At 44.5% G+C, this 12,714-nt stretch overlaps 1 protein-coding gene across 1 annotated transcript in view; it reads left to right on the top strand.

Moving 5' to 3' along the window:
* The window catches only part of CTCF (CCCTC-binding factor), a 52,620-nt gene extending 40,458 nt beyond the window's left edge, over positions 1-12,162 (top strand). Inside the window, exons 7-11 of the mRNA XM_044987309.1 lie at positions 700-860; positions 1,417-1,599; positions 1,945-2,080; positions 6,911-7,075; positions 10,585-12,162. Of these exons, the coding sequence (XP_044843244.1) occupies positions 700-860; positions 1,417-1,599; positions 1,945-2,080; positions 6,911-7,075; positions 10,585-10,766 (827 nt within the window). The 3' untranslated portion in view covers positions 10,767-12,162. The remainder of the gene's footprint in view (positions 1-699; positions 861-1,416; positions 1,600-1,944; positions 2,081-6,910; positions 7,076-10,584) is intronic.
* The last annotated feature ends 552 nt before the right edge of the window (positions 12,163-12,714 follow it).

Raw genomic sequence — 12,714 nt, 5'->3', positions numbered from 1 at the left:
TTTGCTTGGTTAAGTCTTTCAAGATTTGTTTTATAAACTGCTATTGTCACAAGGTAGTGAGTTGACAGTAGTTCTCTGGTGAAGTGTGGCACAACATGGCTGGGTTCCTGGCACTCCCACTTTGACTTGAATGATCTATTCTTCTCACTTTCACAATTGTTTGGGGTGTTTTTAACCTCTTTCTCTCTCTCTCTCTCTCTTCTTCCCCCCCCCCCCCCCCAAAGTAAAAGAAAGGGTCCAATTGAAACCCACAAAGCAAAGAAACCTCTAACGCTAAACTCTGGCCTGATACTCTCACTGGTTTATCTTGCTCATTTTGCCACATACAAAAGTATCTGCCTGCTTTGCATTTTAACTCCTACTCTTCATAGGACATAGTTTTATGGTTTAATAAATCAGTTATTTTAATGAGCTGTTAGTTCTTAGGGGCTTTCCCAGCAAATTAGTATATGTACATTTAGTTTGGCAATGGAAACAAACCTTTTTGGTGAACAGTAAAACAGACATTTTGAGGAAGAAATTGCTAATCATATGTGGTGCTGTTAATATAATTTCAAAGTATTAATAGGGCCCAGGCTTTTAGCTTCCAACCAGATTTATATAATGAAAGCACCCAAGAGGATAGGTATTAAGAGAATATCTTTACCAGCTGTAATACAAGGAGAACAAAGGGTTAAATACTTTTTCTTGTGCTATTAGGTGTTCATTTGCGAAAGCAGCATTCCTACATTGAGCAGGGCAAGAAGTGCCGTTACTGTGATGCTGTGTTCCATGAGCGATACGCTCTCATCCAGCACCAGAAATCTCACAAGAATGAGAAGCGCTTCAAGTGTGACCAGTGTGATTATGCATGCAGACAGGTAAGCCTACTGGTGATTCCAGAAAGGCTGGCTGTTCACGCAGCCTGTGTGAACATCCAGAGCTGCATTCTCGTCCAGGCACAGCAAATGTGGGCTAGAAATCAAACATTAAAGAAGAAACTACTAATCTTGGTAGCTGATCAAATGTGATGCCTTCTCTTTTAGTCTGTTAAGGACTGATATAGGAAAGTGTAGTGCCCTTTTCACTGGCCTTAGCCTTCCAGCTAAGGGTCTCTTTACAGAAATTATCTTCTAAAGAAGACAAACAATGGAATATGTTTGTCACAGAGCTGGAGTATTGGCTGGCACAGGGGAAAGAAACTGCAGCTAGGATCCTGGCAGCTGAATGTAGCATGGATGGAGATGTCCCAGCTCACCTAAAGGAGCATCTTCCTCCCCTCCCCTTCCCTCCCAGGTGCTGCTCTCAGAGTGAAATATTAGAGCTCTTCCCCCTACTAATGACAACTGCTAACCTTTTCATTCATGTGTCTGAGTTCATGTTCATTACTGCTCTGTGTTTTGCTTATTCTTCTGAATGAGTTTTTCTCAATGACAGGAGCGGCACATGATCATGCACAAACGTACCCATACTGGAGAAAAGCCTTATGCCTGTAGCCATTGTGATAAAACCTTCCGTCAGAAACAGCTCCTCGATATGCACTTCAAACGTTACCACGATCCCAACTTTGTCCCTGCTGCCTTTGTCTGTTCAAAGTGTGGGAAAACATTCACTCGCAGGGTAAGTGAGCAGACCACGATTTGAATTGATCTCTGTAAGGGGAGGGAGGCTGTTCCATCACACAATAAGCTGTAAGCGTGTGTTTGAGAAGGGGAGCTGGACGCAGCTCACACTTAGATTTAGTGTATTCTTTGCAGCAGTAACCACCTAAGGAAACTAAAAAGACAGTTGATGGCAAAAGTCAAACATACATTAACACAATCGCTGGTTTCTCTGGATTCTACATAAGTGGAATTTTTTATTATTTTTTGTAAGGAATAAGCTATCAAAAGTACAACTTGGCTTGTAAATACAGGCCTGCTACCTGGTTTTGATTTCAGTGTTTGTTTTCCTTTCCCTGATTAGAACACCATGGCTAGACATGCAGATAATTGTTCTGGTCCAGATGGTGTAGAAGGAGAGAATGGAGGGGAGCCTAAGAAGGGAAAACGTGGAAGAAAGAGAAAGATGCGTTCTAAAAAAGAAGATTCCTCTGATAGTGGTAAGAGCACTGCATAATGAACTGGTTAAATGCACCTAGCCTTTTGTATGAGCTTGTAGTAAACCATCTCTTTTCTGTTGGTACCTTACTAGTCAAGACTGTCTTCACTGGAAGTCTACAACATAGTTATTGTACGTGCATTTCATTCCCCCTGGAATGCTATATTGTGTGAGTGTACACACATAAGTATGACAACGTGAACTTTTACTATCACTGACTACAACTGTAAATGGCCTATGTTCTACATGTGTCTCAGTATACTCCAGCTGTTGAGACTGGCCTCTGGGGCCAATTTGTGCAGTGGATAGGGCAAAGATGCAGCTCAGGCTTGCTTTTGAAGGATAGAGTTTTATTGCTGGATGGGGATGAATGAGGTAGATAAGGAGGCTTCTAGCTACGTATGTAGTAAGTGGGTTTCTCTGGCTTCTGGCGGAATTGTAGATGGGGTGGATGTTCTGTATTGTATAAGGGTAAGAAGTGGTGTTGCTATGCGCCATGTGAATGAGTAGCTGATCTGGAGGAGAGTCTGTGCTAGTAGACGGTGGCTCTTAATTTCTCTTTACAGTAGATGAGGTGAGGACTTGTAGCTATTGGAGAGGACATACAGTGACTGGAAGGGAAGGTGGTTTCCTGTGGACAGAGGATGGGATTTGATAGTCAGAGCTGAGGTTTCATAGAACGCGAGTTCAGAATTCTCTGACTTTCTAAGTGTAGTTGTTTTAAAATAAGTAGCACCTTCCAATGTTCTGAATCAATTGAAATATCTTAACTTTATTTAGTTTTATTGTATTTATTTGTATTGCTGTAGCATCTGGAGGCATCAGGGCCTTATTATGCTAGGCACAGTACAGATGAGGAAAACCAGCCCAAGAGAAGGGAAATAACTTGTCCAAGGTCACGTCGAAAATTGGTGGCTGAACCAGAAATAGAATGCAGGTCTTCTGAATACCAGACCAATGCCCCCATCCACTCACTTCTTGCTTGGGAATTAATTTACTTTGTTTCTTTTAGAACGTGGCCAAATCTTTTTACCAGGAGAGCACTTTTTGCATTTATAAATTCCTTGATTCTGACCAATTGAGAGCTTATAAACTCTGCAAGCTGGTTCTGGCACCTGGAAAGTTGGGAGCTAGCTGGCAAGCGAACAGATTAGTCTGGGGTGGCAGGCACACTAGCGCAGAGAGGGTTGCACCTGCTGGGGAAGTAGGGCATGAGTTGTCATCCCTGTCTTCTTCCAGGACATGACTAATTGAAAAGAGGCTCATCTCTTTCACTCCTACTCTCAAGGTGTTCAGTTGTCTTGCCTGCCTACTTTCTGCTTCCTAAGCTACCCAGAGCCTGTAGCTTCCATCTATCAAATAAATTGGCACCTTTGTGTTTGTGCTGGGTTCCCGGGTTGGACTGTATACAATAATATATACACGCATACACTCCATTCAAAGTTCCAGATGACCCTGGTTTTGCGCAACTGATTGACAAATTTGCCATTGAGTCATTGAACTCCTGTGGGGGGGAGGTGAAAATTTTCTGAAGCAGAAGCCCAGCTGCAAGTCAGGGAGAGGTGAGGGAACCACTTACAGCTCTCGACTGTTTTTCCTAATTGTTCGAAGAGTAGAGTCGCAAGGGGTTGATGGTAGAGTCCACTGTCACCAGACTCTCTCTCTCTCCTAGTGGAAAGCATTCATGTGTGTTCACATGCACACTGACAACCAGGAGCAGGACTTGATAGGACCGCTGGCAGCCAGCACATACTGGCTGAGAATGGAAATTAGCACTGATGTCTAAAGGGTTAACAGTCAGTTTATATACACTTCCAGGACCCAATGGAATGTTTTATAGTAGATAACTCAAAAACTGTTTGCCTGCACTCTGAATTTTTCCACTTTGAATGGAAAAGTATTGAGGTCCTGGTCCTCAACTGAAGAAAACACAGTTGGTGTTTCTAGACCAAGCATTTGAAAGATGATTTTCCAAAGCAAAGGCTCTCCTTGTCAAACCCTCAAGATGACTTATGTAGTTAATGTCCAAGGGAAAAAGTCATTTTCCTGACAAGAGAACATGCATGAGAAATGTCTGGTGGAAAAAGCTTTTTCGGGAAGTTAGAAAAGTGGGGTCAAAATAGTGCTTACTGTGCAAACCTCAATTGCAAAGTCTCATAGTAACACAAGTCCTTAAAAGATAAGCTATGTCTTAAAGGCAAAGAGTAGAGACTACAGCAAGAGAAGTCTTGTGATAGAAACTATCAGCTGTATAAAGAAGTTTATTTTATCCAGTAGTGCACATTCTGCAGGTTTGGAAGGAGCTGTGGGGGGTAGGCTGGCCAAAAATCTCTGCTAGAAGTGTGGTGGCTGAACCAAGACTTATTATGTACTGAATACCTTTTAGAGGTTTCACAAGGGGCTGAAAATATTTCCTGACAAATGGAATGCAAAGTCCGCCTGGACTTTCCAAGGAGTCAGAATGCACAGAGGTAATACGCTAATGTGAAATGTACAGCACGTGGGCAGGAGTTCCTAGCCCAGTCTGCACAGAAAAGTTATGTCACCCAGAATGAAATTCATGCTGCATGAAGACTATTTCTTAAACCTGAAGCTGAAAAAATGATCTTAAGTGCTATACATGTTTGTGCCACTGGTAATGCATAATTACCATGAGGAAAGCTGTGATGAAATTGGGCGGATAAATGGAGAAAATATCAAACATGTTTAATTGTTCTAGTGTGTCTCTTTCCCTCCCCGATTACAGATGGTATTAGTCTGGGATCTAATAATAACCCTGGGGTAAAATACCACAGTACGCACATACTCAGTGGGAATGTGGTGAGAATGAACAGCCCAGCAAAACATGAGTTTGCAATGTGATATGGTGGCAATAAAGCCAGTGCACCTGGGGCTGCGGAGGTCCATAGCATAATCAGCTAATGATAGCTCCTCTCATTACAGTGCTGATAGGATTGTATTTAGAATATTTGTGTGCTCTGTGGTGTTACGTGGCACTGGGTGCCTTGAGCACTAGCAGCACACCAACACAGAGGAAGTACAGCCAAAGCCAGGTACAATGGATTGAGGTTTATATTTTCCCTTCCCATTCAAAACGTCACAGAAGAGAGCAAAATCATCATGGTATCTGTGCAGTGGCCCCACCACCCCCTCTCTGTGGAACCGGTGGCAGTGTGGAGCCCAGAAGACCTCTGGGCAGCCTTGTGGAGGAATTCTTCACCCAACAGTAGCCATCGTAGCACAGCCAGGCTAGTATTTGTACTGGTTCGGGGCTGTTCTGTGGACTCTTCTGATTGGGGGAGGGGTGCTTCTACAGACATTAACTTGCTCCAGCTCTTGTTGCATTTTCCCCACAGTTGGTTTAATGGAAGCTTGCTGCTTAGTGTGGCTTCTCCACTGGCCATACCCCCTTTTCCACACATGCAATGGGCTGTGTATATTCTTCTGTAGAGGGGAGGCACTTACACAGAGGTTGGTCGCAGCCATTTTGCCCTCCACACAACCTCACTCTCACCACAACTTTTCCTGAAGCTTGTTTCCTTCAACTCTGCACAGCAGGATGGGCTGAGCATAGGAGTTTCAGGGGTTAAAAGGGTGTTGACCATATTATCTAATGCAAGCATCTGAAGGGAGGAACTTTAGGAGGAGATAGAGTTGCTTAGGATGCTCCAATGGGATAGAAATCAAAGCCATTAGATTAATTATTCCAAGAAAAGTGTGGAAAATCATTTCCTAGTAGTGAGATTTGTCAGGCTGGAGTAGTCTCCTAAGAGAAGAGGTGGAGGCTCCATCATGAGTCACTTAAAACCAGACAAAACCCCTGAGAATATACTGGTTTCAGAGTAGCAGCCGTGTTAGTCTGTATCCGCAAAAAGAACAGGAGTACTTGTGGCACCTTAGAGACTAACAGATTTATTTCAGCATAAGCTTTCGTGGGCTACAGCCCACTTCTTCGGATGCATAGAATGGAACATATATTGAGGAGATATATATACACATACAGAGAGCATGAAAAGGTGGGAGTTGTCTTACCAACTCTGAGAGGCCAGTTAAGTAAGAAAAAAACTTTTTTGAAGTGATAATCAAGATAGCCCAGTACAGACAGTTTGATAAGTATGAGAATACTTACAAGGGGAGATAGATTCAATGTTTGTAATGGCTCAGCCATTCCCAGTCCCTATTCAAACCTAAGTTGATTGTATCTAGTTTGCATATCAATTACAGCTCAGCAGTTTCTCGTTGGAGTCTGTTTTTGAAGCTTTTCTGTTGCAAAATTGCCACCCGCAGGTCTGTCATTGAATGACCAGACAGGTTAAAGTGTTCTCCTACTGGTTTTTGAGTGTTATGATTCCTGATGTCAGAGAATATACTGTGTTGGATAATCCTTCCTCAGCCAGAGATGGCGAGGGAGACTTCCTGTCTCTCTGAGCCCCCTCTGTCTTAATGAAGCAGGGTAACAATAGTGGGGATTCTGGAGCCATCTCTTCCCAGATGTCCTGCTCCTTTCTTCCCCTTGAGTTCTAAAATGTTTCACAGTGATACCAGTAATCACTGGTACTCGATATGGGGCCATGTTTTCTTTTTCCTCTTCTGGAAGATTCAGTTTCCAGCCTTCTAAGATGAATAACCCAGTATTGAAAATCCCTCTAATGAATTCCTTGTCGCTAGCAGGTTCGCTTGCCTTTGCTGCCTTCATTTGAGTAGAGGTGGGGAGCTGATTCCAGCTCAGAATGAGGAAGGGTTGGTTCTTACTCCTTGTAGAAAGCCAGGGTTGATGTTTTGTCCCGGCATAAACCAAAAATTTATCCTGTTTTCTCTCTGTTTTTTAAAGAGGAAAATGCTGAACCAGATCTGGATGACAATGAAGATGAGGAGGAGACAGCAGTAGAAATTGAGGCTGAACCGGAAGTGGAGCCAGTGGCTCCCGCACCACCTCCTGCTAAGAAACGAAGAGGAAGGCCGCCAGGCAAAGCCAACCAACCAAAACAACCCCAGCGTAAGTTACTGCCTGACCTTCAGAGTAGCATCCAGTGTGATCAGCTCCTCATGTGGGTCTCTGTGCACCTACCTCAGGCTTTTCAATCCACTCGAATGGGGTGTTAGAAGTGATCGTGAAGATAATGTAATATTCAGGCCTATATATTTGGCTGAGATAGAATTTGGGGTCTTTGCCAATTTGACTTTTGGTATTTTTATATTCTCACTAACACAGTAAATCCTCACTTAACATTGTAGTTATGTTCCTGAAAAATGCAACTTTAAGCAAAACTATGCTAAGTGAATCCAGTTTCCCCATAAAAATTAATGTAAATGAGGGGGTTAAGTTCCAGGGAAAAAATTTTCACCAGACAAAAGACTATATAATATATACATGTATATACACACACAGTATAAGTTTTAAACAAACAATTTAATACTGGTACACAGTGATGACTATTGTGACACTTGGTTGAGTTGGAGGAGTCAGAGGGTGGGATATTTCCCAGGGAATGCCTTACTGCTAAATGATGAACTAGCAATTGGCTGAGCCCTCAAGGGCTAACTCGCACTCTACAAGGCAGCACGAACAGGAGGGAGGGGAGACAGCATCGCAGACAGAGACACATACCGTGTGTGAGAGAGAGAGAGATGTGCATTTCCCCTTTGAGTAAGCTGACCCTACTCTTAAGTACACTGCCTTGTTAATGGTAGATCAGCTTGCTGAGACCGCAGCTGCTGCCAGCAAGCTCCCTCCATCCTGAGCCCTGTCGTGTGTCCCCTCTGCTCTATGGAAGATGGGGTAAGCGGGGTGCAGGAGCAGGAGGAGAGGGACACCCTGACATTAGCCCCCCTTCTTCCCCCCCCCCCCCCCGCACAGCAAGTAGGAGTCTCGGGGAGCAGCTAGAGGGCAGGAGAAGCACATGGCAGTGGGGGTAGGGACAGCAGAATTCCCAGCAAATGATAGCCTGCAATTGCTAGCCTGCTGGGCGGCTGCAGCACAGGGAACTTAGGGGAGCAGGGAGCTGATAGGGGGCTGCCGGTCCACCCTGGTTCCAAGCCCCCACCAGCTAGCTGCAACGGGCTGCTCTTCCTGCAAGCAGCGGACAAAGCAGGCCGACATTAGAAGGGAGCATTGCACAACTTTAAACGAGCATGTTCCCTAATTGATCAGCAACGTAATAACGTTAACCGAGACGACTTTAAGTGAGGAGTTACTGTATTTAAATCTGAAATTTCCTGGTGGTGTAATTGTAGGGGTCCTGGCCCAAAAAGGAGTTGTGGGAGTGAAGGTAACAATGTTTTTGTAGGGGTGGTTGTAGTACTTCTACCTTTGCTTCTGTGTTGCTGTTGGTGACAGTGGTGCCTTCAGAGCTGGGCAGCTGGAGGGCAGTGGCTGCTGGCCAGGAGCCCAGCTCCAAAGGCAGCCGCTGCCAGCAGCAGTGCAGAAGTGAGGAGGATGGCATGATACGATAGTGCCACTCTTACTTCTGCACTGCTGCCTGAAGAGCTGGGCCCTCAGTCAGCAGCTGGCACTCTCTGGCCGCCCAGCTCTGAAGGCAGCAGCGCAGAAGTGAGGAGGATGGCATGATACGATAGTGCCACCCTCCCCTCTGCGCTGCTGCTGACAGGGCACTCCCTGCAGAGCTGCCAAGTTCTGAAGGCAGTGCAGAAGTAAGGGTGGCAATACCGTAACCCCCCCTTAAATAACCTAGTGACCCCACTGCAACTGCCTTTTGGGATCACGGCCCATGACTTGAGAAATCTGTATCGTATAGGGGAAAAGCTCACAAAAGTCCAGATTTCACAGTCCATGACACCTTTTTCATGGCCATGAATTTGGTAGGGCCCTAGCCATGGGATACAAAAGAGGTGGTACTGCAGCCCCCTGGCCCAAGACCCTCCAAAATGGAACATGACCATAAATTGGTAAGGGGTAGGACCAAGGGTATACGCTACAGGTATAATTATGCCTGCTAAGGAAGAGGAGGGGGACCAGGGACACTGGGAAGGTTCTGTGGCATGCAAAGCTGTGGATATGCTTACTTGATTAACCCCAATAAACATTGCATTGCCTGCACTTCGGACTTCTGGTCTTCCGCTTTTTGTCTGTGTGACAAGAACCAGGGGAGGGTGAAGGAAAAGCCCTTACCATGGAGCTGAGTACTTTTTAAAATATGCTCACTCACTCTCATCATTTTACTGAGGAACCTTAGTGTGGTTGAGATCCTGGCTGCAGGACTCAATGCAAGACTCCTTCTGGTGTAGGCATTTCGTGACAGAGTTATGGAGCTAATCCATCGGAGGCAGTTCTGGAGGAGATTTATCTTTTCTTCGCGGGTTAACAACATGCTTCCTAGCTGTGCAAATTACTTCCAGGTGCTCTGGCAAATTAAACACTAAAAATTTGTAACAATAATAATCAGGTTTATGAAGCAGCTCAGATCATACCGTAAAAGCTAGTGTTTACTTTCAGTACATTGTTCATTATGGTAGTACAATGAGCCTCTCTCAGTGCTAGGTGCTAGATGAACATAGGTAGACATGGTCCTTGCCCAAAGGGTGACATTGTAAGACTAAAGCCCAGTAGAAGGTTGTACAGAATCCAAGAAGAATATTCATATAAATCACACTTGAAGGGCGAGTCTGTTCACCTCTTCAAGGAATGGCTGCCACCTACTGTCCTCAAGGCCCCAAGTGCTGTGCTACAAGGCACTGAATCCTGTCTAAACATTTACACTGCACTCTGGTCTTGAATTCAACTGCGGCATCACACCAGTTAGCAAATGGAAATGTTTAGTCAGCGAGCATCCATATAGTCAATACGGTATTGTTAGTTACTCTGCTATGAAACAATGTATTTTATGTTGCCTCATAATTGTCAGGGTACAGCAGATACTTGTGTTGGCAACACAACTGCATGCAGAGGCTGCTGCAGGGAAGCTGTGTAGCGAACTTGTGATACTTGAGGATGAGTGGGAGATAGGTCTCATATTTTTGGCGCCGCCATTCTGAGGAGAATGTGCTGCTTGAGGTCAGGCAGGGAGAGGCTGGGCTCCTGTGTTCCTGGAAAATTGCCTTAAATTCTCATTTATGGGGTATGGATCACTGAACTTGTGCTGAATGCCCCTTCTCATGCAGGGCATTGAGCCTCTTACCACTGCTGTAAACAGTTACAGTTCACCCCAGCAGTAAACCTCCAGCCCAGTGAGCACTGCTGAACCCAGGGCTGACCTTGACTCTACTCAAAGATTGGGGTATTAATTCAGATGATATTGCAACAATGAGAAGTGCTTAGCAGTGGATTCTGGCAGCACATAAATGCTGCTGAAATGCTGGGGCCCTGATTATCATTGGTAAACTAGGATTGAATTTGTGAAAAGATGGTTAATATTCTATGTTCAGTTTCAGTAATAAACTGTCTGGCATGGAAAGAAACTATATAAAACACTTTTGAAGAGTATCTATTTTAACATACCCCCGGCCTGTGAAATCTGTGTTCTGATATCTCTCTTTTTTCCTTGCTAGCTGCCGCAATCATTCAGGTTGAAGACCAGAACACTGGTGCAATTGAAAACATTATAGTTGAAGTAAAGAAAGAACCCGATGCAGAAACAGTAGGGGAAGAAGAGGAGGCTCAGCCTGCTGTAGTGGAAGCTCCCAATGGAGATCTCACTCCTGAGATGATTCTGAGCATGATGGACCGGTGATGGAGGAAAAGGCCAAGCTTGCTGACTGAACTGGCCTGGGCTGTGTTTAAACGGCTCAAATCTATTTTTCCTTTTACCTTTTTTCTTGGCTTTGGGAAATGCATCATTTTAGACCATTTTACCAAACATACTGGGAAATAAAACTTCAAAATGATGTTAGAATGTGATTTAACTAGAACTTGCTGTTTTATGTTAGCGTTACAGGATCATGGAGCATTAGAATATATGTTGGAGTCCTTGAGGGTTTCCCGTGAGATGCTCGATTCATTTTGCTCTGAACTGCATTGTAATGATGGTCCAAGGACAGTGTTTACATGTAACAAGTTTTAATACACAAAAGTGGAAAAATGGAAGCCCTGACTAGAGTATGTGGTACACCACTCTGGACTTGCCCTTCGAGTTCCCAAAGTCCTCCAGCCTTCTTCTCCCAGTAGTGTTTTTAACTGTAAATGCAGACTGGGGAGCGTTCTAAACTTTTAAAATGCTTTTGGTTTTGCTTTGCCCCACTGACTAGCTCCGGTTCTCCGAGTCGGCCGCACACGGTAGTTTTGGCATGCTCCAACTGGTTTCTGTCCTCATTCTGCTTTGCTCTGGGCAAAGCATTTCTGCAATGGTCAAGCTTGTAAATAACTTTTTTTTTTTTTTTACATTTTAATCTTTTTCCATTAATTAAGAGGTATGAAAAAATGCAGATTAAGAAAACCCCAGTGTTTTAATGACTTGCAAATTAAGTGACAAGAGAATTGGTAGAGTGTAAATGTTGGAAAAGCTGTTGATAACCAATCACGTAGAAGAGAGAGGTACCCAGACTATTGTCACAAAACAACGGAAGCCCAACCATGAAATCTGGTTTCAAAGCACATGGAACTGGCATTTAAAACCTGTATAATTAACCTTTTCAGTTATAACTTCACAACTACATTTTCTTTGCTCTACTTTGTAGTTGTGTTTTGTGTTTATGAATCCTGCGTTAAGACAGAAGTGGTGATTTGCAAGTGGATCACTGCAGCCCTGGAAACCTGGGCCAGGAAATTTTACTAGGTCAGTAATTATAAAATTTTGGATCTCTAATAAAAAGACAGCAAAGGAATAATGTGAAATACAAATGATGCCTGTATATGAACTGTCACATGTTAAAATATGTAAGCTTTTTATAGAGCCTCAGTCTTGCTGATTTCAAACAAATTTTTCTTCTATGTATCGCTTTTAAGAGAGCTATCAGTTTAGCTATCAGATTCTAGGTTGATGCATTTTTGTACTTAGCTGTACTGTGTGATATTTTTCATTATTTTAGAAAGCCAACATGAGAAAAAAACTGTTATAAAATATGTAATGGGGTTTGAAAGCTGGGAAGAAGAATATACTGCTGTACAGCTAATAAATAATAATGGATTAATATGCGTGCTCACTGGCTGTTTCCTTTGTACTGTTTAACCTGGAGACAAGTATCTGAGCTGTCCTGTGACTACCTATGGAGAAATTTCTCCTCCCTCTGGAAGGACACTGAGCAGCCTGGAGTTCTGTGTGTGGAATAGCTCTGGAGTGGAATAGCAGGGGGTGCAGGTCTGTGGGGAGCTCGGGTGGAATAGCAGGGGGTGCAGGTCTGTGTGGGGGTGCACTGGTCTGTCTGGGGAGCTCTGGGGTGGAATGCAGGGGGTGCAGGTCAGGGCGGGGGTGCACTGGCCTGTCTGTGTGGGGAGCTCTGGGATGGAATAGCAGGGGGTGCAGGTCAGGGCGGGGGTGCACTGGCCTGTCTGTGTGGGGAGCTCTGGGATGGAATAGCAGGGGGTGCAGGTCAGGGCGGGGGAGCACTGGCCTGTCTGTGTGGGGAGCTCTGGGATGGAATAGCAGGGGGTGCAGGTCAGGGTGGGGATGCACTGGTCTGTGTGGGGAGCTCGGGTGGAATAGGGGGTGCAGGTCAGGGTGGGGGTGCACAGGTCTGTGGGGA

This window comes from Mauremys mutica, chromosome 14 (assembly GCF_020497125.1).
Source record: "Mauremys mutica isolate MM-2020 ecotype Southern chromosome 14, ASM2049712v1, whole genome shotgun sequence".
NCBI lineage: Eukaryota > Metazoa > Chordata > Testudines > Geoemydidae > Mauremys > Mauremys mutica.
The sequence above is the reverse complement of the archived record's forward strand: the minus strand, read 5'-3'. Positions and strand labels throughout refer to the sequence as shown.